The sequence below is a fragment of the Barbus barbus genome (genome assembly GCF_936440315.1).
Source record: "Barbus barbus genome assembly, chromosome: 24".
Taxonomy (NCBI): Eukaryota; Metazoa; Chordata; class Actinopteri; order Cypriniformes; family Cyprinidae; genus Barbus; species Barbus barbus.
The window spans coordinates 11756752-11784727 of record NC_136752.1 but is presented as its reverse complement, the minus strand read 5'-3'; the positions used below and the strand labels follow the sequence as shown (position 1 = coordinate 11784727).

Genomic DNA, 27976 nt, shown 5'->3' with positions numbered 1-27976 from the left:
ATGAACGAGCAAAACCCCTGCGGCGAATAGAACGGCTTGCAGTTAATGAAGAGCGTTTCTAGATCTGAACAGCACATCTTCTTTAACACAGTTACATCTGTACACCACCTCTCATTGATGTAAAAGCACGTCCCGCCGCCGTGCGATTTCCCCGTTGATTCCGTGTCCCGATCTGCTCTGATCAGCTGATAATTAGGCAGATGTAGCACGCTGTCCGGTATGTCGCCATTCAGCCAGGTTTCCGTGAAACATAGAGCAGCAGAGTTAGAAAAATCCTTGTTTGTACGGGAGAGCAGAAGGAGTTCGTCCTTGGATGGCTTGAGAGCGAGTATATCTTCAGCAAATTTTCATTTTGGGTGAAGTATTCCTTTAAACTCCCTCTAAGTCTTAACCAAATCATTATCAGTAATTACTTTTATCATGTCTAATAAAGTCACGTTGACCATTAGTGTAATAAATCATACTATCAGGTACAGGTACTCTTATCATTGCAGACTAAGCTCTTTTGTTCTATAAATTGGTTAATACACAATGCACTGATGTTCTGAAGAGTCCGGCTCTGAGTGAAGTTCTCATGGCGTCTCTCCATACATTGCTGATTCTGTGCGTATGTGCCACAGCCCTGAGTTTGGTGAGTGTAGAATTCAGATGTTATTGAAACAACAATTTTGTGATCATGTGTTGATTAATATTGTGCTAAACAAAAGCAAATGATCATATGTTGTAGCAAAACTAACACAGCTGTTGTTATAGTACAATGTAATTGCCTTTTTCGAGACTGAATTAGTTTTATGATGAAATAGTTTGTGGTTATTTCATGATAGCAGGTTATACAATATCATAGCTTGCACTGTAATAGTTTGTTGATGTAAATGTGCACCTTTGACACTCATCATTCAAATGTTTTTTTTTTTTTTCAAAGCCAACATCTTCATTCACAGGTGAGTCATAACAATCACATCATTTTAATAACAATGTATTCATATGATGTAATGATTTTATATACTATGCTCTGAATTTTTTTTTTTTTTTTTTGATAGGCAATACAGAGATTGATGTGGATAATGGAGAAGAGCAGGATATATTTGATATAAATGAAGGTTTGTGGAAACATTAATATAATGTCTTAAATCTGTAGCATAATTTCTAACAGTTTTGCATTAACTGCTGTCTTGTTCAACAGCGGCAGGACTTGACCTGTTGGAAGGAGACATTCTGATGCATGAGGTCAGTGCTTTCTTTGAGAAAATTCTCATACCACTTTCCACAAACACTAAAATAAAATCATTTTTTTTAAGGGCATTCTTAACCTTCTGAAAATTTCAACAGTAACATCATACTAATATGTAAATACAGTTAAACCCAGTAAATATTCAAGTGCTAAACATCAGAAAGAACTAAAACTTTTATTCAAACAAAACAGTTGCAAGTTATAGGGTTGCAAATAAGCCAAATCAAAGTTTAGTTTATATTTAACAGGGAGAAGACAGAAACACTATTCTGGGTGAAGAGTATCGCTGGCCGACCACTGTGCCATATGTCCTAGACAGCAGCCTTGGTCTGTGAATATATAATAATCGATTTAGTTTAGTTGTTCAATTCACTTATTACAATTCTAACTTAATATCTCTCTCTCTCTCCCTCTCTTTAATAGAAATTAATGCCAAAGGTGTGATACTGAAATCATTTGAACAATACAGACTGAAAACCTGTATTGACTTTAAACCCAGGGATGAAGAGCCAAACTACATTTTTGTATTTAAAGGCAGTGGGTAAGAAAACTTCAAAAACATTATTTTAAACATTTCAATATTGCCATGCTCATGGATTTTTTGAAGTTATTGAAAATGTTATAATTTAAATTTATTTTAAATTAGACTAATAACAACATATTAGATCTTTTCAGACATGTGCAAACATTGGGCCTTTCTTGCATTGACTTCTGGATGTTTTTCTGTTTCATCAGATGTTTCTCAAAGGTTGGGAATCGAAAGATGGGGAAACAAGAGTTGTCAATTGGTGCAAACTGTGACCGTTTAGGAACAGTGGAGCACGAGTTTCTGCATGCGCTGGGTTTCTGGCACGAGCAGTCCAGATCTGACAGAGACGACTATGTCACCATCGTGTGGGACCAGATTAAAGAGGGTAACTATTGAATTCTTATGTACATGCATCAAAAATAACACCATTCTGTCCTGCCAAACTCCTAAAAGCTATATATTCTAATATTAAATACACACCCCTTTATTAACCTTTTTGCCGTTTGTTTCTCACTTAGGTAAAGAGCACAACTTTAATTCATATGATGAAACTGTCTCAAGCTCTCTCGGTGTGCCCTATGATTACGGTTCAGTCATGCACTACAGTAAGACATCCTTCAGCAAAGGTAGTGAGCCAACCATCGTTACCAAAATACCAGAATTCTTGGATGTGATTGGTCAACGCATGGAGTTTAGTGACAGTGACCTGCTCAAGCTGAACCGGCTATACAATTGTAGTAAGTTTATGATTAACCGCTTCCTGTGGAAGACTCGACTGAATAATCCTCCATTATTTTTGTATAAATATATTGATATTAGTTTGACTTATAAGATAAAGACTGCTTGCTTAACTAATACTTTTCTTCTCTCACTCACCCTCACTGAAACATTTTTCATAATTCGTCCAGCTACAGCCTCAACTTTTCTGGACTCTTGCCACTTCGAGGAGCCGAATATCTGTGGTATGATCCAGGGTGATGGTGGAAATGCCAAGTGGGCTCGTGTACAAATGGTAGAGGGTGGTCCACAGACTGACTACACCAACCTGGGTCAATGTCAAGGTAGGCCTACCTGTATAAACACCCCTAATCACAAAAGCAGGATTCATCCTCATTTTGCATTTATTTACAATGAAAACTGCAATTTTTGAGCCACATAATCGCTAGAAATAAAACTTCATGCAAATGAGATAATTGAAGTTTGCAATCGTATTTCCATTTATGCAATTTCATGCTGGGTGGCCCGGTCTCTTGTGAAATCTCATTGGCCCAAAATCCACATTACTGCAAATATATTTGGTTGTGATGCATCCAAAAATCGCACACCGTTTAGTATGCAAAACATTTGACTGGAAACTGTTAAGAAATTTTCTTATTTTTCTCTGTATGAATATGGGTAGTATATTAGGAATACAAAGTCGGCAACACCAAAGCTCCAAAAAATATCAAAAGATGTTTATTATTAAAAAACTATCACATAGCGTGTGACGTTTCGAGCACGCAGGCTCTTCATCAGACAAATGAACAATACTGATATGCCACTTTTTATACCTCCATACAGGTGATCAAAGGTCACATGACCTGACACAATACTATCATAATAATATAAATATCTGAGATCCATTTGAGATCGATGTGCGTGCTGTTGCTTGCTTTTTGAATATGGGTAGTATAAATGAAATCTGAAGATACATCCACTCCCTTACCACCGTCGCTTCACAGCCATTCACAAATCTTCTCCTGTGGCCCCATGGGATAGTAAAGTTTCATCAAACTTTTACTGTGCATTCAGACACACTAATTTTTTCACATATTGTTTTTCATCTATTATATAGTAGGTAAGTTGAGACAGAAGGATCGAGCCACACCAAGCAGGAGTGTCGTGTGCAATATTGAACTTTTTCACACAGCAAATATTTTAGCAAAATTTGCAACTGCAAAAGAAAAAAAGAAAAAATCTGCTATTGCATTTCCATTACTTTACAATGAGGAAACAAAATACAGAGACATAATATACAGAGAAATGTCAAATTTAGTCACTTTCTCAGCACTGTATTAGAAACTCCCTCACAAATCGCAGAGTTGACTATTATTTGTATGCCAAGGTAATTTAACTCAAAATATAGTGTTATGATACCCTTCCATGTTTACACACAACACCGGGAGACGCTCATTTCTGTTTAACGTCGTCACAATTTACCGGTAATTTGAAACCGGTGTGAATGGTGCATTACTGGTAAAAACAAGGAATATCGTTGCCCAGGCAATGCCCATACATCATGGTACTCTCGTGAACGTGCATTGAGGACTGACACGAAAGAGAAGAAATTGTTAAAAAAGTAATTGCTTTTTATGCACAAACAAAAAAAATTATCTTGTATCTTCCTAAAATTAAAGGTGAACCACTGATGTCACATGGACTATTTTAACGATGTCCATACTACCTTTCCGAGACTTGAACGTGACTGTTGCTTAGCTGTCTACGGAGGGTCAGAAAGCTTTTGGATTTCATCAAAAATCTCTTTAATTTGTGTTCTGCCGATGAACGAAGGACTTACAGGTTTGGAACGACATGAGGGTGAATATTAATGACGGAGTTTTAGTTTTTGTGTGAACTTTTTTTTTTTTTAAATAGGGTGGTGTCACATGGGAGACCATTTGTTTAATATTGTCTGCTCATTGTTATATTACCTCTGTGTAAAAAGTTGAATAATTCATAGTCCATAATCCTGCATTGATAACCGTTTTATGATATTATGGTGGTACTTTGGTCTTCATGATAAACACGTTTTACTGATACCATAAGGAAATATTTTTTGACTTGTCAAGGATTGTTATGACATGCAAAATGATCTTTAAACTCCATAAGATCCAAAGAGAATGCGAGAAGACTGGCTTAATACCAATCATCTAATAAAGTTTATACTTCCACAGGGCTTGGGTTCTTCATGCATTACAGCACAGCCACAGGAACCCAGGGTGACACAGCTTACCTGGAAAGTCGCCTCTTTTACCCAAAAAGACGCTCTCAATGCCTGCAGTTCTATCACTACAACAGTGGGGGTGTCGATGACCAGCTAAACATCTGGGTGCGTGAATACACCACTAAAAACCCCAAAGGAGCCCTGAGAATCATTCAGAAGATCAGTGGTAATAATTATTTTTTAAAACACCAATAGATAAATCATTTTAGCCTATGGGTAACTTATACTTGTACAACCTAGGTGGACTTCAAGGCTCCTGGGAACTATACCATGTTATGCTAGATGTCTCTGATAAATTCAGAGTAGTGTTTGAAGGAGTTAAAGGAAGAGACACATCAAAGGGTGGTCTGTCTCTGGACGACATCAACCTCTCAGAGACCCAGTGTCCTCAATATACTTGGCGCATTCGTGATTTTACCAGGCTTCTCGCTACAACTCCTGCCGGTACCAAAACCTACAGTCCCCGCTTCCTATCCCCAGATGGTTACTCATTTCAGATTGGTTTGTACATTAATGGCTTGAAGGATAGTCCAGATAAAATGGCAATCTACCTCCACTTGACCTCTGGACCCAACGATGACAATCTCCAATGGCCATGTCCATGGCGTCAGGCATCCATGGAGCTGATGGACCAGAATCCAGACATCCAACGTCGCATGAACAACATTAGGATGATCACTACAGATCCAACAAAGACCTCCACTGACTGTAAGACACAAACAAAGAGTTGGGGAGGCATTTTTTTTTCCTCTACGTAATCTGTAACCAGGTATCTGTGCTTAGCATATCAGTATTAAAGTCAATAAAATGTGTTTTATAAAGAGCTTCTTCTCTCTTTGTGCAGCCATGGGTAATGTTGAGTATTTCTGGGACGACCCACGAAAAGTAGGCAGTCTAATCACTGACACAGATGGCAGTGAATTCTACCGGGGGCCAGGTTACGGTACCAGCAGTTACATCACGCATGATCGTCTGAGGAGTCGAAGCTTCATTAAAGGAGATGATGTCATCTTCCTCCTCTCCCTTGAAGGTTTGCCATTTTTAGTCCATGCCAGTGAAATTCTTATGAAATATGACCAGTGTTTTAACTTTTAACATCAATAATAGATGTGACTGGACTTTTGGAGACTCGCACCAGGAGACCAGAAATCCGAGACCTGCGATTAGAGATTGATGACAGCATTGGAAGCTCTACAGCAACAGTGGCAATAAGTGTCTTTGTGGCGGCTGCCATGTTCCTGGGTCTTGCTGTGGGTGCAATGTTCTACATGCAGAGGAGGAGGAGACGGATGGAAAGAGATGGCGAGATTGAGCCAGAGAGGACAGATGGTTGTATGTATCCATATACCAGTTCTCCTCCCACACTTGATAATGGTTATGAAACAATACAGTAACTCCCATTAAACTGAATTTTGTCTTACAGAACCCCAAATGTCCATTTAAAAGGACAATGGACTAGAAGAGCCCCATGACATCATGCATCACGAAGCCTCAATGGAAAAAATAAATAAATAAATAGTTCAAGAATGTGTCAGATTGGGTCTTCGTTACCAAGCTGGAGCTACTGAATCATAACTTGCCTTTCAAACAAGATATAGCTGGTAAAACTACAGTACTATTCTCGAGAAACTACTATTTCTAGCACTTCTCGTGTTGTGAAGTGCTACAAATAGTAGCACTTGTATACTATATAATTGCACTGTCCTTGGAGCGGACCTAACTTACATTTCACTGCTGGTTATACTCTGTATAATTGTGTATGTGACGAATAAAAATCTTGAATCTTCTTTGCTTTAAGATGAATTTCTTTTTTGCATTCCTCAGTAAGTGGCTTTGGATAGAAGCTTCTACTAAATGTAAAAAAACACTTGATCAAAATAAGTACTCGACCATTATTGCTCACACAGTTTATTAGTGGTTTGTTATAGTCTCTAACAAAGTGCTATATTAGAAATAATTGCAATGTAATTTACATTCCTGAATTTTCAAGAAATACAGCGGTCCATTGGCACTGCTCAAGATGAGAAACACCACATTCTCTGAGACCATGACCTGGTTGTCATCCTGCATGCGCTCCAGTAGAAGGTTAATCTCGTTGTGGTCAAACTCCTCGTCCTGGCCTTTGTTAATGCGAGTTAGAAGATCACACACCGCCACAGACTGAGACCGGGTCACCTTAAAGGCCTTCAGTAGAGCTGCCTTGAAGACTTTCAATCTAAACATGTCAAGTCAAAAGTCACACTGTTTTTTTTATTTATATACATATATACACATATATACACACACACACACCTAAAGGATTATTAGGAACACCATACTAATACTGTGTTTGACCCCCTTTCGCCTTCAGAACTGCCTTAATTCTACGTGGCATTGATTCAACAATGTGCTGAAGCATTCTTTAGAAATGTTGGCCCATATTGATAGGATAGCATCTTGCAGTTGATGGAGATTTGTGGGATGCACATCCAGGGCACGAAGCTCCCGTTCCACCACATCCCAAAGATGCTCTATTGGGTTGAGATCTGGTGACTGTGGGGGCCATTTTAGTACAGTGAACTCATTGTCATGTTCAAGAAACAAATTTGAAATGATTCGAGCTTTGTGACATGGTGCATTATCCTGCTGGAAGTAGCCATCAGAGGATGGGTACATGGTGGTCATAAAGGGATGGACATGGTCAGAAACAATGCTCAGGTAGGCCGTGGCATTTAAACGATGCCCAATTGGCACTAAGGGGCCTAAAGTGTGCCAAGAAAACATCCCCCACACCATTACACCACCACCACCAGCCTGCACAGTGGTAACAAGGCATGATGGATCCATGTTCTCATTCCGTTTACGCCAAATTCTGACTCTACCATCTGAATGTCTCAACAGAAATCGAGACTCATCAGACCAGGCAACATTTTTCCAGTCTTCAACCGTCCAATTTTGGTGAGCTCGTGCAAATTGTAGCCTCTTTTTCCTATTTGTAGTGGAGATGAGTGGTACCCGGTGGGGTCTTCTGCTGTTGTAGCCCATCCACCTCAAGGTTGTGCGTGTTGTGGCTTCACAAATGCTTTGCTGCATACCTCGGTTGTAACGAGTGGTTATTTCAGTCAAAGTTGCTCTTCTATCAGCTTGAATCAGTCGGCCCATTCTCCTCTGACCTCTATGGAATTATTTTTGTGTCTTTATTATTCAAACAAAAATTCTGTATTTGAGAGCAAAACTAATTATATTGTAATTAAAAAACAAGTTTGCAAAAAAAAAAGTCTTCTTAAGGTTCAAAATTAAAGTAATTGAAAACAAAATAATTTGCAGTGCATGTAAATCTTTAAAAAATATATATTTTTCTTTGTGCACTTCAAAAACTTTATCACTAATCCACAAATGTTGCTCTCTTTCCTGCCTTTTTTTGCGGGTCTAAAACCTTTGTTTGCGAGTGAAGCTGTGTGTCAGTGGGCGGTCTCTACGCACCAGGATGAAAGGCCCTTTTCTATTGGCCACTCTCGATTGAAGTGACAGGTTGACCACGCCCACTACGCTGTCACACCACTGACGCCAGTCTGACAGAAGAGCGAGCTTCTAGCAGCAATGGCCAGCAACCGCTCCTTTACTGGGTAAGTTAACTAATTTAACATCTTAAATTCAGTGACTAGTGAACTGAATTATTCTCTCTTCTCATGCTCCCCCACCTAAATACATAACGTTAGCTAAGCCTGTCTGTAGTTGGTGATGGCCAATAGAAAAGGGCCTTTCATCCTGGTGCGTAGAGACCGCCCACTGACACACAGCTTCACTCGCAAGCAAAACTTTAACTCGCAAAAAAAGGCAGGAAAGAGAGCAACATTTGTGGATTAGTGATGAAAATTTTTTGAAGTGCACAAAGAAAAAAAAATATATTTTTTAAAGATTTACACGCACTGCAAATTATTTTGTTTTCAATTACTTTAATTTTGAACCTTAAGAAGACTTTTTGTGCAAACTTTTATTTTTTGATTACAAAATAATTAGTTTTGCTCTCAAATACAGAATTTTTGTTTGAATAATAAACACACAAAAATAATTCCATAGACCTCTAGCATCAACAAGGCATTTTCGCCCACGGGACTGCCGCATACTGGATGTTTTTCCCTTTTCACACCATTCTTTGTAAACCCTAGAAATGGTTGTGCGTGAAAATCCCAGTAACTGAGCAGATTGTGAAATACTCAGAGCGGCCCGTCTGGCACCAACAACCATACCACGCTCAAAATAGCTTAAATCACCTTTCTTTCCCATTCTGACATTCAGTTAGGAGTTCAGGAGATTGTCTTGACCAGGACCACACCCCTAAATGCACTGAAGCAACTGCCATGTGATTGGTTGATTAGATAATTGCATTAATGAGAAATTGAACAGGTGTTCCTAATAATCCTTTAGGTGAGTGTATATAAAAAAAGTCTCCATATCTAATGTGTGGTTAAGATTGTGGAATGGACTCAAAGAAACATGCCAGAAAAAAAAATCCAGAACAGTCCATCATTGCAGCATAACATCTAAGCAAGTATTGGAGGAATAATGCAGGAAAAGTCGCAGTATTGGCATAGGCCACAATCTATTATCTGATAAAGAAGAGGACTCTGTTGTACCTGTCATGACTAATGTCAGCCTTCTTCCTTTGACTGCCTGCCACACCTGCCACTTCAAACACTTGATTTAACTGTAGGGTTAACCTCCCTTACACACTCACCTTAGGTTTCTTTGACTCGCTGTATCTTGGCTCTGCAGAGACGTCCATCTCAGAGTCCTCAGGTACCTTCCTCTTCTTATCCTTCTACAGAGTCATGCCAAATTACATTAGACACAAAAGACACTGAATAACAGTATCAGTTCTGGATGTGAATGATTGCATGCCTTTTTGAAATAAGCAAACTGCATGAGTTCAAGTGCAGCTTCTGCATCTCCCAGATCAATGGTTTTATTCATGCGGGCCTTGGCGTGAGTTGTAGACAATCAAATCATGGTCTCCAGAGCTCGAGCGGTCACAGGCATCGTCTGTGGGAATGGTTACAGTCAGTCTAAATCAAACCAAGCAATTCAAGAGTAACGACATGAAAAGCACCCAAGATTTTACTCTTTAAATGGGCTCTACAGACCCTGGCAGAGTCACTGTTGACTTGGTCATGGCTCCGGAGTCTGGAATACTCCTCTGCTATGTAGTCTGATGCCTCCTGTGTCAGGACTGGTTTCACCAGCTTAGCGACGTGGATATACTTCCTGATGAACTCCATGGTAACAACCTTCTCCCTTTAAAATGTTTTTCAAAAGGATAAAATCACAGAAGCCCAATGAATTATGGTGGACTGGCTGTGTCTTCTATAAGGAAACAAAGTAGATTTTAAATCAAAAGTGAAGAAACACCTTTTCTTCCTGTGGCCATGCAGGACATTGTCTTTTTTCTCATAGATCTGTAGCTCCTGCTCGGCTGCTTCTGTGATGTTTGGGTCCTCAGTGGCAAACACATCTACTGTACTCCCCAGTGGCATTGCTATTGATACAGACATGACAGAATGAGAGCAACAGCTGACTAAAGCTTCTGAAGCTGAAAACTGAATAACATGGAAATGGTCTACATCAGCGGGTCTCAAACTGTGGTCTGAAGCATTCCAAGTTGTCCACAGGTTGGCAGATTTAATAAAATCTCTTATATTTTATCACCTTTATTATATTTTATTGAAAAAAAAAGTTTTGCTTAGTAAATATTAGATGCGGAAAAAAGGTGGCAATTTTTTTTTCAGGATACTTTGAACAGAAAATTCAAAAGACCAGAATTTATTTTAAATCTTTTGTAACAAATGGTTTTATTGATCAGTTAAGTGTATACTTGTTGAATAAAAGTGTTCATTTCTTTTAAATGTTAGTGTCAAAAAAGCAGCAGTAAAAACTGTTTAACAGTCAGGAGATGTCAAGCAAAAAAAAACATATCAATGATTCCTGAAGGATCATGTGTCACAGAAGCCTGGAGTAATGATGCTTAAAATTCAACTTTGCATCACAGAAAAGCAGCTTTTGCATTCATCAACCACTCTACTGCACAAACAATTTGTGCTTTGACCAGTAAATGTCAGCCTGACCTGCTCCCTCCGGCTCTCCCGGTGCTCTGTAGCGATGCATACGCAGCACATGCTCCGAGATCTCCCGATCGCTGTCTGGATCCATCTGATCCAGAACTATGAACAGCAGATCAAATCGGGAAAGCAAGGAATCCTGGAGCCCGATGTTCTCCATTGGGGTCTTATACTGGTCATACTGGGTTTAGCATACACTAGGGTTAGTGAAACAAAAAAAAAAACCAAGCAAGCAAATTATCCCGAAATTTTACCAGTGAAGCCAATAACCAATACTTACCCTTCCATACACTGGATTGGCAGCAGCTAACACACTGCAGTGAGCGTTAAGCCGTGCCTGTATCCCAGCTTTGGAAATGGTGACCCTACCCTGCTCCATCACCTTATGGATGGCTGTTCGGTCTATGTCAGACATCTTATCAAATTCATCAATGCATACCACACCTCTGTCAGCGAGCACCATGGCTCCTGCCTCCAAACGACGCTCACCTGGATTAGCCAGAGGATAGAATATACTAACAATTTATGCTAAATAACCTCTTAAGATCTGAGAAAAAAAGTTTTAGGAAAAAATTAGTTTTTTTTTTCCATGTCTTTAAATTGTTTAGAGCATTTAGAATGGCGTAAAAAGAAAAAAAAAATATTTCATTCATAAATTATGCTGTGTCCTCGTTAGAGGACATCGGGACTCAATTTCTTTGAAAAACTAAAAAGACATGAATGAACATGCATGGGCAAAAACAATTGATTAAAAAAAAAAAAAAAAAAAAAAGGAAATTTTTAGTTTAATTTTTTTTTTTAACCAAACTTTGTATGAAGATGATTCTCAACCATGTTATAACAGAATGATTCAATATACCTTTTTTCTTTCTACAAAATGGGTGTAAAATGGCCATAAACAGGTTCTCTCATATACAATGCATCTATAAACTAAATCTAATTTGCATATTAATGTGTTTTTGGGGCAACATGTAATGGGGAGAAAAAAAAAAAAAGTGTAATGATGGGAGTAATAATTGACCAGATTTTCATAATATATAATATTTCATAGAATACTGAAATAATTTCTTTCCCTATTCATTTGTTATGTCTCCCAAAATGCGTAACAAACATGCTGGCGCCCTCATATGAGGACATGTGTGAAATCAACGTCCTGTTTCGTAACAGAAGGTCATATTTTGATTTGAAACCCCATAACATTTCCCTGAGATGTTGATTTATGACACAATTTAAAAATTAGACAGATTTGAATGATAATTACAAAATATCATATTTCCATAAGTGTCACTAAATTAATTTTAGACATTTTTAAAGACCAAGGAGAGGGAGTGGTCATGGTGAAACATCCAATCATTTGGCATCTATGAAAAGCCCTGAATGTGCTCTGTACAAGACATCCAGACTTAAAACTGTGGCATGTATAGTCTCAGAGAAATTCACTAAAATATAATGTCCTCATATGAGGCCGCAGGGTCTTAAGAGGTTAAGATAACGTTGTCAGATTATTATTTTTTTGACATTATATATAAAAAAAAAATCCTGAAAAATACGATAAAAAAAATAGGGTTGCATAAGTTGAATATTTGTACGAATATAAAATAACTGCCCAGGGGCATTTCCAGCATACTGAGACACTGAGTGAAGTGACTTGTTATAAACAGACTGTGGTTATAAATGTCTGCATTTTTGGCTGTATACTTGTCATCACATGTTAAAAGGGTTACCCGTCTCCTGATCAGTCGTGACTGCAGCTGTCAGCACAACCCCAGATGAGCCTCGTCCAGTGGTGGGAATTGCTCTTGGTGCCGTGAACAAAACATACCGCAGCAACTGAGACTTCGCTACTGAAGGATCACCTGAAATCAGTCAAATGTGCAGTGTTTCCATAGGTCCAAAACTTACAAATGTAATCTTTTTACAAGCAAGAAATTTTTTTTTAATTTATATTAAAAATGTATATAAAGTATAAATTATACTGTAAAAAAAAAAATTCTGTAGTTTTCACAAAATAATGTTGAGTGACTCTGCCTATTGCTCTTGTTGAATAATTAGCAAGTATTTATTTTCATTATATGGAGAAAAAAAAAACTGGACAAACATGCACTTATTTTCAGTGTATTTTTCCGTAACTCTTTTGTAACGTCTTTTATTTTAACACGCATGTATGTTATCAGAACCCTTCAAATAAGAATAAAGATAATGTTGAACTGAGATTTTACATCGTTTGCAGCATTGTGACATGTTTAACTCAGCCAATACTATACATGATGTATTTCAATCAAACATGCAAGCACTGATCTGATACAGGACCGATCTTAATTTAGGGGTGGTCTGTCATTATTGCACTAATTTGACGTTTTTATGTGTTGTCAAGAATGAACAAGAAACAGTCAGCCTAGGTTTGTTAGACCAGAATCAGGACGACACACAGTGACAGGTGAGAAGAGTGGCTTTTAACACCTGGCTGTTTTTATATTGAATAAAATCTATTAATACACAAGCGTTTGTAGGATTATATATGGACCAATCATAAAAAACACATAATTAGCGAAATATAGAAAAATAAAAAATAACATTAGTATGATTATGAACAACTTCTCAGCTATCATTTTTAACTACAGTAGGTAATTATTAGCTTGCATATTGGTTGTTTGTTAGTACTTAAGCACATATTAATTCTGTATTCTTCATGACCATATTCTGCATCCCATAATCCTAAACTTAACAACTACAGTGACTACCTTACAAGCTATTAATAAGCAGTAAATGAAGAGTTTATTGAAGTAAAAGTCATAGTTAATAGTGAATATGTGTTTATCATTCTAAAGTGTTAAAGATAATTTAGGATACAAATGATTGGTTATTGTCCAGCAGTGTACTTAATGTGTTATTTTCTTCTGTATGTCACTATTCCCTGTATGTACATGTTTCAAACACTGCTTTATTTGCTATAGACAGAGGCTGAAGTAAATACACAGTTGAGAGTGAATCAGGCAAAAAGTTTCAGTGAGGCTTCAGAGGTAAAGATTATTTACAGCATTGTCTATGATAAGATATGTCTTTTAACATAGACTAATCAGACTAATGTATAACAGAACAGAACAGAATAAAGGAGTATGTGAATGTGCAAGTATCCATTACTGTGTGCCATGTACTGTACATACAACACACACAAAATACAATCTGAAATATGTAAACAATAGTACCCTTATAAGGACATCTTTGTAACTTATACTCAAAAAGGTGCACATTAGTACATTAGAATACCAATATGTACCGTAATGTACAACTATGAAACTTTTTGGGGTAAATAAGGTACAAAGATGTGCTTTTAAGGGTACTGTCCCATTGACAAGCTGTTGTATTTCTTTCTTTCTTTTTCTTTTTTCTCTCTTTCTTTCCTTCTATTTTATAATCATATATAATAATATAATCATAAAGCATATTAAGCAAAAAGGTATGATTAAAAATAAAACCTGTCAATTAGACAAGGGTTAACTAAAAAAAACAACAACAAAAAAACAGGTATAACACTAGACATTCTGTCCCCCCCACTTTTGAAATGATGGCTACGCCCCTGGGAGCCTGTGATGATCAGTTATACAACCACAGGGACCTGCATGCAACCGTTGAAAATAAAGATGCATTTAATATAAATGTCTTCTCTTCCTGGACACAATAACTAAAAGCTATACATCCCCTTAAAATGAACTGCTTTCTTGAACAAAAAGGACAATGAAAGAGAGGAATGTGATATGTGATCCTTGTAAAATGCATCTTTTTCTAATGAAACAATCTCACAGTATTCATTTATTCTGACAAAAGAGACATCTGAGACATTTACATGCTATCATAATATGAACCCATAAATAAAGATGTTACAGTGTCTCCGTCAGACAATAGCTTATTCGGTGAACTATAGAGTATATTTCGTGCTGCGGGATATTTACAGTTGACAGTGTCACATAGTTGCATAATCCGCATATAAATGATCTAATTTTCTTTTATTACCACATTCCAGGAGGTAGGAGCCTCGGGCGACAGACCATTTCTAGTGCTTCGTATGTAAGCGATTAAACCAGCGTTTTGAACAAATAAATCTTCCAAGAGCAAGAGCAAATAGCATTAAAGTGCGAGCTGTGAAGACATTGGTAAATATCATGTAAATATATCTTGGGATGCCGTTCGTTGTTTGTATTATTGTTGGCATTATGGAGAAACGTTTATGATGGCTAAACTAGTATCAGACGCTTTAGAAACACTGCATCGAAACATTGTTCGAATCAGTTATTCGGAGCTTGCATTCAAATCACACGATTCACTTCAAAATCCCGATGCTTCGCTGCTAGATTTTGCTTTGCTGTGAGCATTTACGCATTTTTTGGATCAGTTCCGTCAGCCTAGGTGTCTCGAGCGTTTGGTTCATTTTATTCAGAGTTTCGAAAAGGTCCCGTTCTCCCATCACTTCTCTCTCAGTACTTTTTAAACTTGTTTCAGTTGACTGTGTTTATAAAGAATCGTTTGTGTCAATGATACAATAAAAGACACCCATCGCCATCTACTGGCGCAATGAAGTACTCAGCGATTCACAGAACAAATCAGTGAATGAATCTTTTTAGTGAACTGATTCAAAAGAAGCGAGTCGCTGAAATGAATCAAACACTGTGTCCTCTCCTCACTGACGTAAGTTTAGAGCCACTTCTGTTGCGGACACTAGTCTGTGATCTTAGACGGCAATCTGCCGTGACCCTTGCTCCCGTTATAGGATCGTCTAGTACAGCGAATAAGCGACCAAATAACGCGGTTTGACTGCATTTGGTTGCCGTGTCTGTCACCTGCTTATCACAGGTCCTCAGCTCCACCCTTTCTGTAGGTAATGATCGCGAGATTTCACTGACGGGGTTCGGTCAAAAACTTATTCTATAAACACTTAATACACCAAAGCATATTTCCCTCATGAAGCAATGAGCCAGCCATCCAGAAACCATCGTCCACAGAGAGAGAGAAATGGGGGGCACTCTAGTGAGAGGCGAGACCGAGAGCCCCGCAGCCATCGAGACGATCCTAGTGAGAGGTGAGATGACATTCTGCCTGTTCAAATAAACAACAACATACACATTTAAACCGGGATTTGTTTTTCATCTTTTATAATTGAATCTGACCCAGGTCGTCTAGCCAGCTGCCGTACTACCCCAGAGGTTCTCAGAGGCATGTGAGGAGCGCTCCTGGAGAGCACCGAGAGTCAAAGTGCTCGTACATCTGTTCCAGGAGAGGTAGGCATTCACAGACGGACATAACTATGGATGGGAGATGAATGTTGTTAGACTGAAAGACAAACGCTGCTGTATTTATTTTGGAATTATGTATCCAAACAACTACGTCAAAATGTCTGAAACCAGTTTCAGGTAATTCTCTGAATTTGGGTGTTTACATGCCCTCACACAGGTCTGGTTTCAGTCTAGCTCAAGTCACACCTTCTGACACGACACAATATTTTTCCCCCCTTCCTCCTTTCTCCTGGTCTAACAGGTTTAGCTTTTTTAAGCTTGTTGATACCAATCTTTCATTTACAAACCCTGAGAGATATGTAAAATGTTTCTCATTCTTGGAACACATGGACCAGGCGTAACATGCAGCGTATTACTGTTTATGTGTATTACCGTATAGTCAAATTTAATTTTAATATATTAAAAATGTGTTTCACGTGCTGTTATGTTAGCGGGTGACCAGTATTTGCATGCTTGTATAAACAAAAGTTCATAAAATGGTGCACGGTTTGTTTTTCTTTCACACTTAAAAACATGCTCAGTTCCACACGATACAATTGTAATTTAAGGGCAGATACAGATATATTGATTGTCTTTGTAGGAGTAAGGGGGTTTTATATAGTGGTTCTTATTCCTTTTGACTTAATGTCCAACCATTTTCCAACAGAATTTTTGAAGGCCCCCACATTTCCTCTTGTATTTCTGCTTCTTGTTTTCAAACTGTTTTATTAACAGAATCTGGGGTTTGGTTTGTAAATTAAATTAATTAAAGATTAATTATGTGATTCTGTGAGGTTTAAAATTCTGATTCTGTATGTATTTTATTCGAGAGAAAAAACTAATTTATTGAGGAATAAAAATGTTAATTTTACATTTAAAAAAAATATAAATTTGAAGTAATCCATTTTTAAGTCAAATAGAGATTGTATAGAGCGTAAATAGAGAGTTTTTTTTAGAGTAAAATAAATTTTTGCAACATCAACAAAAATTATCCTTCCTTGCAACTTTTATATGATATAACAGTTTTACTTGTTGAATTTTATTCATAATCAGATTCACCTTTAGCTTGCTTAAAAATGTGGAATGTTTTTCTGTTTTTGAGTAATGTTTATTTTGACAACAGTTACCCCCCCCCCCCCCCCCCCCCCCCCCCCAAAAAATAATAAATAATAATAATATTTTACATCATAATATTGGATGGAAACCCTACCCTTACAGCTTAATACAGAGTAAATATTTAAAATGGTTTTTTGATAACTTATAAATTTAACGATGGCCATTCTTCATACAACTGATCATCATATTTGGAAGATTTAGGCATTAAAGAGTCAAGAAACCTCCTGCTCTAAACAAGTTTGCAGTTTCTTAGTTGCATGTGTTTCTGTGTTTGTTTCAGGTATTGTGATCATATGCGCCGTCCTGACCAATGTGTTGGTGCTCATCTGCGTGGTGTGCGCTCACATGTCGCAGCTGGGCATGTCTGCAATGGGTATGGGCGGAACGAGCTTCATTGATGCCATCATTCCTTTTGAGGGGGTGGAGCTGCAGCAGGTGCGTGAGCTTGACATGCAGTACGGACAGCTGAGAGCACCAGGAGTCTATGGTGGTGTGGCCTTCAGCCTCACCTTTGGTGCACTTTCACTCCTATTCGTAGTGTCCAGCAGCAAACCCTCCCATATGCTTCCACGGAAGCTCCTAATTGGACAGTTTGCTTTCCAGATCATTGGTGCAGTGGCTTATGTGGTTGCGGTAGGTTTGTATCTGCACTTTGTGATCATGGTGAACTCAACCGAGGTCTGCGTTCGACGTGAACGACTGTATGCTCGTAATGGATATAGCTGGATGAACTGTAATGTGAACGGGGGGGATGCAGCTGTTGCACTGTTTGGAATTATAACCGCAATTCTGTATGCTGTTGGGACCTTTTTAACGGGACAAACGATCCAGGATGTCAATCGTTACTTTAAGGAGCGTGACCGCTATGAAGCTGAAAGTAGAGAACAACCCATAGGTCTTCTGAAAACATCTCTAGATCCTGACACTTATGTCTGAGTTGTGCAGGAAAAATATGGACTCTGGAATGGATGTACATAAACTGGTTTTGAAAAAACAAATTGACTGAGAAACCTGCTTTTAGAATTTTTTATGCATATTTTTTTAATGGTTTTCAGTTCAGTATAGTTCTGATGAAGTTTTTCAATTAATAAACACTGAATAATTCCTGTATATAATAAATTGAAACTGTGGTATTTAGCCTCATGAATAAAAGAATGGAATGCAAAAATATATTCACCGTTTTAATGAAGAAATTGTAATAGAGTACTGCAGCTGTGACATCAAAACCCAGACTTCCCTTATGATTTTGAATTTTTAAAATGGGGTTTTCAGTTCATGAGTAAAATAAGGTCTGTGGTAAACATCACTTGGCATACTTGGACCTTTTTGCTCTACTACATATATTACATACACACCGAAAAAAAGTTCTAATGTGGTTACTTAAGCAGGGTTTCTCTTTTTATTAAAAGTCTTACTATTCCCTTCCACAATTTAAGGCCTTACAGGACTTAAATTGGTGCAGAGAGACTTCAGTTCATAAAGTCATGGCATTAAATGTTGCATGCACTGCAAAAATTGAACCACTTTGTCAGTATTTTGTTTTCCAATTCAAATATCTAAACATCCTTAATAGAAGATAAATTTACTTGAGATGCAATAAGATATGTGTGTTCAAGATACATTAAGACAGATAAAAAGTGTTTATTAAAAAAAATTGAGTTTATTAAAACAAGCACACATATCTATCAATGGGGTGTGAAAACTTGTTTTCCCTTCGGATTAAGTTGAGTCTATTGGCAGATATTGTGCAGTTAGGTGGAGATGCCTTTTTTTAATGTACAAATGTTATACATTCACTTCATTTAGATGAATTTTCCAGAAAACAGTACTTTTTATCATATCATTTTTGGATTTTGATTTAAGAATTTTTAGACATTTGATTCTAGTCAAGCAGTTTATTTAGTAAAATTAATTAAAAGTAATGGAGATTGGTTTGGAAGTTGTGCTGAAAATGCGACTCGTGTTCTCCTTAAACATTTACATTTAGAGAACATTTAATGTGCTGTGTTCCTCTTTAATGTATCTTTAAATGATATTTGAAAGTCTTAAATTTACCTTCATAAACTTGCATAAACCCTGCTATTACAAACATACATTTAAAAAAAATTAACGTAACCGATTTAAAATTTGCGTTCTAGTATGGGAGTGTGTCATTTACTTTATAGATCAATATGTCAAAGTATCATTAATTTATATTTACCACAGACCTTGTTTTACTCATAAATTGAAATACCCCATTATAAAAACCATTAGGAAAATCTTGATGGGTCCCAATAAGTCTTCAGGTTTTGACGTCACAGAATTTGAAAATTTAGTTCACACAAGATAAATATAAATATTTTCATCTACTCACCATTAAACCCAACTTTCTTCTTTGGAACATAACATTTTGAGAATTGTTTGTCCATAAAATGGTCACTAAATTGATTTGGTTCCCAAAAGTATTTCAAGTAACTCCTTCAATTCAACTCCTTCAATCATGCAGGTTTGGCATGACATGAGAGTGAGTAAACAATGGCAGATTTTTTTTTTCTGTGACTGATTGTCCAGCAGGGGGCAGCAGATACACATGCATTTTTGGCCCCTCAGTCTGAGCTCACATTTACTACGATGCATGACCTTAAATAACCTTACTGCTGAATGTGACTTTAGCATTCATTATACAGTTTTTTTAATGCAATTTTTTTCTTAGACATTATTAAAAATGATTTTAAAGATTCCTTATGGATACAGCGTTGTTTGGAATTTACTAGCAGGTGCATTAAATAGCACTAACTGGACGTACCTCACATTTTTTGACAACTAAAAATAACACTGTGTTTTCTTGGCACTAAAAATAAATGTATGTTTCCGCTGTTTGGTGAAGCTTCAGCTGTCACACTCCTTCAGAGATGTTTTTCAGTTTGAGATGGACAGGCATAATCTCGCAATACTAGATACAGCAGGAATCTCCAAAGCACATGCTGGTAATATTTAACCAATATGACCCAGTTACAGACTATGGATGGAAAAAAACGTACGTGAGCTCACATAGTTTCGTTAATTATTTAGAAATCAATGGATTACTATGATAATTGTGTGTATTCTAATGATACAATCCATTCTATATCAGGTCTGGCCTTTCTAATACGCAAAGAAAAAATCCAGACATTACTACATCATATGTCCTTTGTGTGACTCAGGGCTTTTTCTTTTGTGATAGGGAGGTGTGTTCCCCTGGTACTGTTTCTTTACTCATGCTTACCACACAACAAGTGCTGACAACGGGTGAACGCACGCACATACACCACAACGGCCAAAGTACATGTGAGCTCAAAGCATTTATTTTCTCTTTTCGTGTTCGCAGGCGTTCAGAAGACTATTGAGAGGAGATTTCTGCCGGACGGAAGGGTGAGTTCTTTCAGCTGTTTCTATATTGTTCGGTGAAGACAGCACTCAGGTGAGCCATCGGTACGTAATTTGTGTCTTTCTTAATTTTAATGGATCTAGTTGGAGGTTGAAGATTAATGACAGGTTAAGGATTAAACATACTGTAGATAAGTGAGCAGACACACATACACTGACACATGAAGCACATGGGGTAGGTGTGCAATGCTGAAAGTGAAGGTGGGTGAATCTGATCTGGTGTGAAATGGGGTGAGCAGATCGCTTGTGTTTAACCGCACCTCTAGTATAAGGTTATATTTATTTTGCAATAAATGGACAATAAAGCTTTGCTTGAAGTGGAGAGTTGCTAGGTTCGGAAGCAGGTATTTATACTGAGACGTAAGTAGAAACGAGAAGCTAAGTCCTCTCTGTCTCTTTATGTGTTGTCAACAGGTGTGTCCACTTATTTCAGGTCAGATCACAAAAGAAACCGTCTGATTGGTCTCATATTTAGTCTTACTTCAGTTCAATGGATCTGTTTTGCCCTTTCACAATCACATGGCAAGGGTCAGACAATGTCACTTAAGAGCCCCATAGGCTGTCATGTGTTTATGTATTGGAAGCTGTGTGGTCTTGCGTTTGTTTGTGGGTCAAAAAAAAGAAACTGTAATTTGATTGTAATTTGTAAAGCATTATTTTTGACTCTGGTTACATGTATTGTAATTTGCACAGTAGTATTATTATGAACTGTTTTTAAATTCTCAGAGGAAAAGACATACTGAATAAAAAGTATAGAGGAAGTGTCCTTGGTGTGAAAGAGAATGTGTCAGAGCAAAAGCAGATTTATATCTTGTGACTCTTGAGTCCTTGATGAAGGAACTGTTGTTGCTTAATCAGGCTGTGGTTTCTGTTTCCTTTATGCATGGATTTTTAAATGCGGCTAATAATGTTTGGTTTCTTTATGAGACCTTGTTTGTGTTCTTTCTGATTCCCTGAAGTCACATTTTAAAGTATCTTATTTTTTTATTTCATTTTTTTCTACTTTTCAAATGTTCGTTATACTCTCCCGGTTGAAAAGTTTGGGGTCAACGTTTTTAATAAAAAAAAACTTTTTTCAGCAAGGATGCATTAAATTAATTAAAAAGGGACAGATGTTCAGATAAAAAAGTACATTTATGTTGTTAGACATAATTGTATTTCTTTTAATAAAAGAATAATAAAATATTAAGTAGCACTACTTTTTTCACACTGATAATAATAAATCAGCATATTAGACTAATGTTTGAAGGATCATGTGACACTGAAGACTGGAGTAATGATGCTGGAAATTCAGCTTTGCATCACAGGAATAAATTATATTTTAAAATGTATTTAAATAGAAAACAGATATTTTAAATTGCAATAATATTTCTCAATTTTACTTAATGTATTTTTGAATTGATTCTGCCTTTTTGAGCATAATAATTTTTTATCAAAAACTTTTTAATGGTAGTTTATAGATTGTATTGTTTTACCCTGTAAACGTCATCATCATAAATATTAGCAATAACATAAAAAAAATTATGAACTAATAATAAGTTCATAAGTTATTATTTATCTAAGTTGCTGAGATATTTATTTTATGATCATGATTTACATATTTGTGTTGTTGTGGCATGCTTGATATTGAATATGAGACTTAGGGCCTGTTTCATAAAACAAGTTTACCAAATAAGCCAGGCATATTTCAGTTAGTCTGACTTAATTTGAACCAGATCAAATGGCAATACGTCAGACTAAAATAAACCTGGCTTATTTGGTAAACTTGTTTTATGAAACAGGCCCTTGATTGAAGAAAAATCAAGTTAACAATGATTTAGGTTTTGTAGCTAGTCATTTCCAGTCAAGCTGTAATTTTGTCAAATTATACAAAAAAAGTTGACCTCTTAACAAAGAAGTTGACCATTTTGTTACAGACGTTATACAAATATTATTTCCACCATCAGCTTTTCCACTATAGAACATTACTACACACATGGCTTTCATAAAATGACTGAAGTGTCAGATTTGTCTTGTAATGTATTTATGTTCACTGCATGCATGTGCAGTGTTACTATAATACTTTACATGCATTAAATGTGTGTATTAAGACTATATTCAAATGTATATTCAACACTAATACATTTGATATAAATGATGCCTTAGAGAACCTACAGATTATTTCATATATTAAAGTCACATTTTAACTTTAAGATTTATAGGCAAATTAAATGATGCAAACAGTTCTGCATATCTAATTGTAAGTTTCCAAGTGATAGACAAAGCCCTACTCTTACTGTCTTTTGGCTGTCATTTCAACCAGTGGTGATTTTTTATGAATCCTTGCAGATTTGCTAATCTCTACAAGCCAAAACAAATGCTTTCAAAGAGCCTGCACATTACTGAACTGAAGCCAGTCTCATCCTCCCATGAGGGAACACTATCGTGATGGCGGAGGGATCTGAATTCGACCTGGACTACATTACGGAGCGTATCATTGGCATCGCCTTCCCCCAGTCCTGCACAGAGCAGACGTACCAGCACAACCTGCGCAGCATCACGCAGATGCTGCAGTCCAAACATGCGGATCGATACATGGTGAGCAGACAAGAAAAACAAACACATCAGCTGGCATTGTGTGTGTTTGTTGACTGTTGCTATTGGAGTCACATGGAACAAAACCTTTATTTTCCTGCATGCAGGTCATTAACTTATCCGAGCACAGTGATGATCTCAGCAGGATGAATCACAGGGTAAAGTTAAACTGTGTGTCATGTGACTGTTAAAGATGTGTAATGGTATGCATACTTCCACTCAAAAGTTTGGGGTTGGTAAGATTTTTATTGTTTTTGAAATAAGTCACTTATGTTCACCAATTCTGCATTCATTTGACAAAATAGTAATATTGAGAAATATAATTATTTAAATATTATTATAACATTGAATATTATAGTATTTTAAAATAATGTTAAATATAATAATAATAATAATAATAGTATATTTTAAAATGTAATGTATTCCAGTGATGGAAAAGCGGATGATTTGCTGCACAAGAAAAATTTCTTATTATGAATCTTGAAAACTGCTTAATATTATTTTGTGGCAATCATGTTACATTTTTTCAGGATCCTTTCACGAATATAGGTTTAAAAGAACAGCATTTATTTGAAATAGAATTATTTTGTACAATTATAAATGGCTTTACTGACATATTTAATGCAATCTTGCTGAATAAAATTATTAATGTCTTTAAAAAAAAACTGAGCTCAAAATTTTGAATGGAAGTATATGTTTAACTGTTACCGCACATTTCTGACTGTTAGGTGGAGGATTTGGGGTGGCCGGAACAACAAGCTCCATCGCTCCATCTGCTGTGTGCGGTGTGTAAAAACATGGACAACTGGCTCAGGGCACACTCTGAAAACGTGCTGTTGCTACACTGCAAAGTGAGATTTAACGATATTTGCTTTTCATTCTCGGGTCTAAAGTCCATTATTTGTCTCTGGGACTTTGACTCCGTCTTGTAGGAATGTCACGGTTGGTTAACTTCTTCCTGTGTCTTTCATAGGGCAGCAAAGACAGAGTGGGTGTGGTAATATCCTCTTACATCCAGCTATCTAATGTTTCCACCAGGTACTACTCAATTCATATCCATTGTTAACAAGTCAAAAAAATCTTTTAAAAGACAATTGCCATCTCAGACAAGCTGATTGAGTTCATCTCAAAATGATCATTTTGGTACTATTTACTCACCCTCATGCCATTATAAACCTGTGTGAGCTTCTGTGTGATTACAATAAATGGCCACTGGCGCTTTCAAGCTTCTAAATACACCATAAAAAATAGTCCTTTTGATTATGCACAATATTTAAAGTGTTCAGAATTCATATGTTAGCTATATGTTAGGAACAGATTCAAATTCAAGTCATGAATTTCTGAAAATATAATCATAAACAATGTCCAGGTTTTGAACAAATCATTTGTTGATTTGGATCTTTTCAGTCAATTGATTGAACTAGTTCACAAATCCAGTCTGAATGATTTGTTCAGTGATCCGGTTGTCAAGTTAAAAACTCACTGGACCATATTATAAGAGCAATTGTTTGTCGTTATTACTGGTTTGGAGGAAAGAAAGTCATGCATTTGGGACAACATGACAGAACATTGATTTTTGGGTGAACTGTTCCTTTAAGACTTTAAAAGGATTGCTCACTCAAAAATGAGCAATTTTTCATCATTTACTCACCCTCATGTTGTTCCAAACCTGCAAGTTTCTGCTGGAACATGATAATGTCTGATATTAATCTTAATAGCTTCATCTGGCATAATTTTAAAAATCTGTATTTAAATAAATAAAAACATTGTGAATTGATAATGCGGATGTAATAGCTGCATGTTGTGGCATGTACTGTATGCTAAATGAATGATTGCATAATTGACCAAACAAAAAGATTTGTTTATACTTTCATTTGTGTCCTGTGTGTCTTTCAGTGAGGAACATGCATTAGATCTGTACTCCATGAAGAAGTTCTGCAGTGATAAAATGGTTAACCTTATGACTCCATCTCAGAAAAGGCAAGGCTCATTTGTTTATTCATTAACTTTCTTTTTCCCCTTGTTCCTGTTGCTTTTCACCTTGATGCATACTGAAGTGTTGGTGCTGTTATTGCTGTCGGTCACTCAGCAGTCTGTCATGAGTGAAGGTTACACACAGGGACACACGTGAGAGGAAATCCCCCTATGCAGTCTTGACGTCCTGATATTATTCCAACTTCCTTTTTCTGTGAAATATCTTCATTTTACACTTTGGTGTCTTCTTTTTTTATGTCAAACTGAAAGACACCGCCTGTCACCCCTCATGCACGTGCAAACTGAGCAAGAGTTTTTATTTTTTCCCCTGATGTTTAGTGTACTATTCATTTTCTTCCTTTATGTTCTCCCATCTCTATTGACTCTAGAAACACTTTTTGGAAGATGAGTTATTGTAAAGCTTTGAAAATGGCAACATAAATATTCTGCTCTGATCTGTTGCTGGAAAAACACAAAGAAGCTGATTTTGGCAATACTATAAAGAAGCTACTTATTCTCTTTGATAGTGAGGCGCACCCAGAATAGCACTAAATCAATGGAGAAATGTCAAAAAATGTGAGTTTGTTTTCCAGCTTTTAGAATCTGTAGCACGTTTCTTTGGGAGCTTGTTTTCACAACAGACTTTTTTTCCCTCGCAGTTCTAAGTTTACAGTATATCGTGCAAATTTAATTTATATCTAGCAATTCTTTTTTTCAGATATAAATGTAGAATTGCAAGATGAAGTCAGAATTGTGAGATGTTAACTTTGTCCCAATTGACCCTTCGCAAAGTCCCGCCTCCTTAGTTACTATTGTTACGTCCAACATGCCATGGCACCACACGAAGATCCATCTATTCGCATCGTGTTCACACAGTGAAAAAGACTCTGCGTTATGATTGGTCAGATTGCCATTTGTCATTCAAACTCCTGGCGAAGGGTTAAAGGGTTACTCCACCCCAAAATGAAAATTTTGTCATTAATCACTTACCCCCATGTTGTTCCAAACCCGTAAAAGCTTTGTTTGTCTTCAGAACACATTTTAAGATATTTTGGATGAAGACCGGGAGATTTGTGACTGTCCCATTGACTGCCAAGTATACCACTGTCAAGGCCCAGAAAAGAATGAAAGACATCGTCAAAATAGTCCATCTGCCATCAGTGGTTCAGTCTGAATTTAATGAAGCGACAAGAACAAGAAAACAAAAACAACGACTTTATTCAACAGTTCGTCTCCTCTGGTTCAGCATAGCACCATTTTGGAGAGTATCCACTGGACGCAAACTGTGTACGCTGTTCTGTGTCAGCCGCATACCGGATACGCTGTTTTCGTTCAAATCAAAGCGTAAACAAACGTAGAAGACGTATCCGTGCGGTGCGGATGACACAGAACAGCATTCGCTGCTTGTGTCCGCAGACAAATTTCTCCAAAATGGCACTACGCTGAAGCAGAGGAGACGAATTGTTGAATAAAGTCGTAGGTTTTGTTTTCTTTGCGCAGAAAAAGTGTTTTCGATGCTTCATTCAATTCAGACTGAACCACTGATGGCAGATGGACTATTCTGACAATGTTTTTCATACTTTTCTGGGCCTTGACAGTGGTATACTTGGCAGTCAATGGGACAGTCACAAACCTCCCGGTTTTCATCCAAAATATCTTAAATTGTGTTCTGAAGATGAGCAAAGCTTTTATGGGTTAGGAACGACATGGGGGTAAGTGATTAATGACAACATTTTCATTTTGGGGTTAGAGTATCCCTTTAATTGCTTGTAAACTCTCAAGTCTGAAAAGAACTGTAAGAAAAAAAATCTGAATTATAAGATAAAGAGTCAGACTTACCTTTTTTCTTCTGTGGTGGAAACAAAAAACAGAATTGCAAAATGTAAACTTGGGGGATATAAACTCTAAATTATTAGAATTGTGAAATGTTAACTCGTAATTATGAGTCTATAAAGTTGATAAAAAGTCAGAAAAAAGTCAGTTGCAAGAAAAAAGTAAGACTTTTTAAAAGTAAGAGTTTATATTTCGCAGTTCTGAGAATTTTGAGAAACCAAGACAGAATTTTGGGATAAAAAGTTGGAATTGCATTTTTAATTTATTTATTTTTAATCTTGCGGTGGAAACAGGCTTCCATACTTTTCACACCTTTGGCTAGTTTATTTGGAAAAATGAATGCATTCTTTCTTCCCCTAAATCCTTTTGTTTTAAAATGCTGATAATTTGCCAAATAAAACCAGGTTGATGCATCTTTATGCTATTTTATTATCGACATCATCTGAAGTTGTGCTGGTGTTATGAGGCCTGATTTATTATTTCTTGTGTCAGTATGAGTGACTGAGGTGTTTGTGGATGTTTTAGGTATGTGCAGGTGTTTGGCAGACTCCTTACTTATCAGATCCGCATGAACTCTTCCCCGCTCTTCATCCATGGCATTAATATCCATCCCATTCCTGACTTCCACCCTACAGGTTATGAAAGCACCCATATGTCCTACATCCAGTCTTTAAAAAAAAATGAAATAGTGTTTTTAGTTTCCAAATAATTTTAGAGTTTGTCATCCCATATAATATCTCAATTATTTCTCTTGTACATTAATAGAGAACAGATCTTTCTCAGAATCTCTCAGTTTCTCCTGAGAAAAATACTTCAGTAATCTTACTTAAAAAACTTAGTTCACCCAAAAATTAAAGTTCTGTCATCTAACTCTCATTTCTTTCTTCTGTGGAACACAAATGAAGGTTCTCAGCTATGACCTCCATGTTAAATTTACAGTTCTCAATTTACAACACACCATCTGTATTT

The 27976-nt window shown here is 36.8% G+C and overlaps 3 protein-coding genes and 1 pseudogene across 8 annotated transcripts in view; 3 read left to right on the top strand and 1 right to left on the bottom strand.

Moving 5' to 3' along the window:
* Window positions 1-574: 574 nt before the first annotated feature.
* Window positions 575-6137, top strand: LOC306844203 (meprin A subunit beta-like; the record flags this gene model as incomplete). The annotated part of the gene is made up of 13 exons (XM_079376163.1): window positions 575-631; window positions 923-941; window positions 1041-1100; window positions 1184-1227; window positions 1480-1558; window positions 1655-1772; window positions 1967-2145; window positions 2279-2497; window positions 2669-2821; window positions 4694-4909; window positions 4984-5451; window positions 5588-5773; window positions 5851-6137. 13 exons carry the CDS (start codon window positions 575-577, stop codon window positions 6135-6137), a joined length of 2085 nt encoding a protein of 694 aa, XP_079232289.1.
* A 61-nt stretch (window positions 6138-6198) lies between these two features.
* Window positions 6199-14813, bottom strand: LOC306844202 (maternal DNA replication licensing factor mcm3-like; annotated as a pseudogene). The gene is made up of 10 exons: window positions 14789-14813; window positions 12563-12694; window positions 11119-11327; window positions 10845-11019; window positions 10132-10258; window positions 9867-10017; window positions 9625-9765; window positions 9461-9544; window positions 6717-6942; window positions 6199-6233 (listed from the first exon to the last, which is right to left on the bottom strand). The product of its transcript is annotated as a maternal DNA replication licensing factor mcm3-like (transcript).
* On the top strand, window positions 14779-21683 carry LOC306843916 (MARVEL domain-containing protein 3-like). Its single transcript, XM_079375635.1, has 3 exons — window positions 14779-15912; window positions 16005-16111; window positions 17502-21683. The coding sequence occupies exons 1-3, from the start codon at window positions 15803-15805 to the stop codon at window positions 18155-18157; spliced, it is 873 nt and encodes a 290-aa protein (XP_079231761.1). The 5' UTR covers window positions 14779-15802; the 3' UTR covers window positions 18158-21683.
* The window catches only part of LOC306843915 (tensin-3-like), a 50690-nt gene continuing 43182 nt past the window's right edge, over window positions 20469-27976 (top strand). For 2 of the 5 annotated variants that reach the window (XM_079375633.1, XM_079375632.1), the window contains exons 1-7: window positions 20519-20611; window positions 22955-23203; window positions 23308-23358; window positions 23929-24051; window positions 24174-24238; window positions 25097-25180; window positions 27533-27642. In XM_079375633.1, coding sequence (XP_079231759.1) covers window positions 23054-23203; window positions 23308-23358; window positions 23929-24051; window positions 24174-24238; window positions 25097-25180; window positions 27533-27642 — 583 coding nt within the window. In that variant the 5' untranslated portion in view covers window positions 20519-20611; window positions 22955-23053. Of the gene's footprint in view, window positions 20612-22954; window positions 23204-23307; window positions 23359-23928; window positions 24052-24173; window positions 24239-25096; window positions 25181-27532; window positions 27643-27976 lie in introns of those variants that run through there. The other 3 variants (XM_079375631.1, XM_079375630.1, XM_079375634.1) reach the window with 3 other exon arrangements.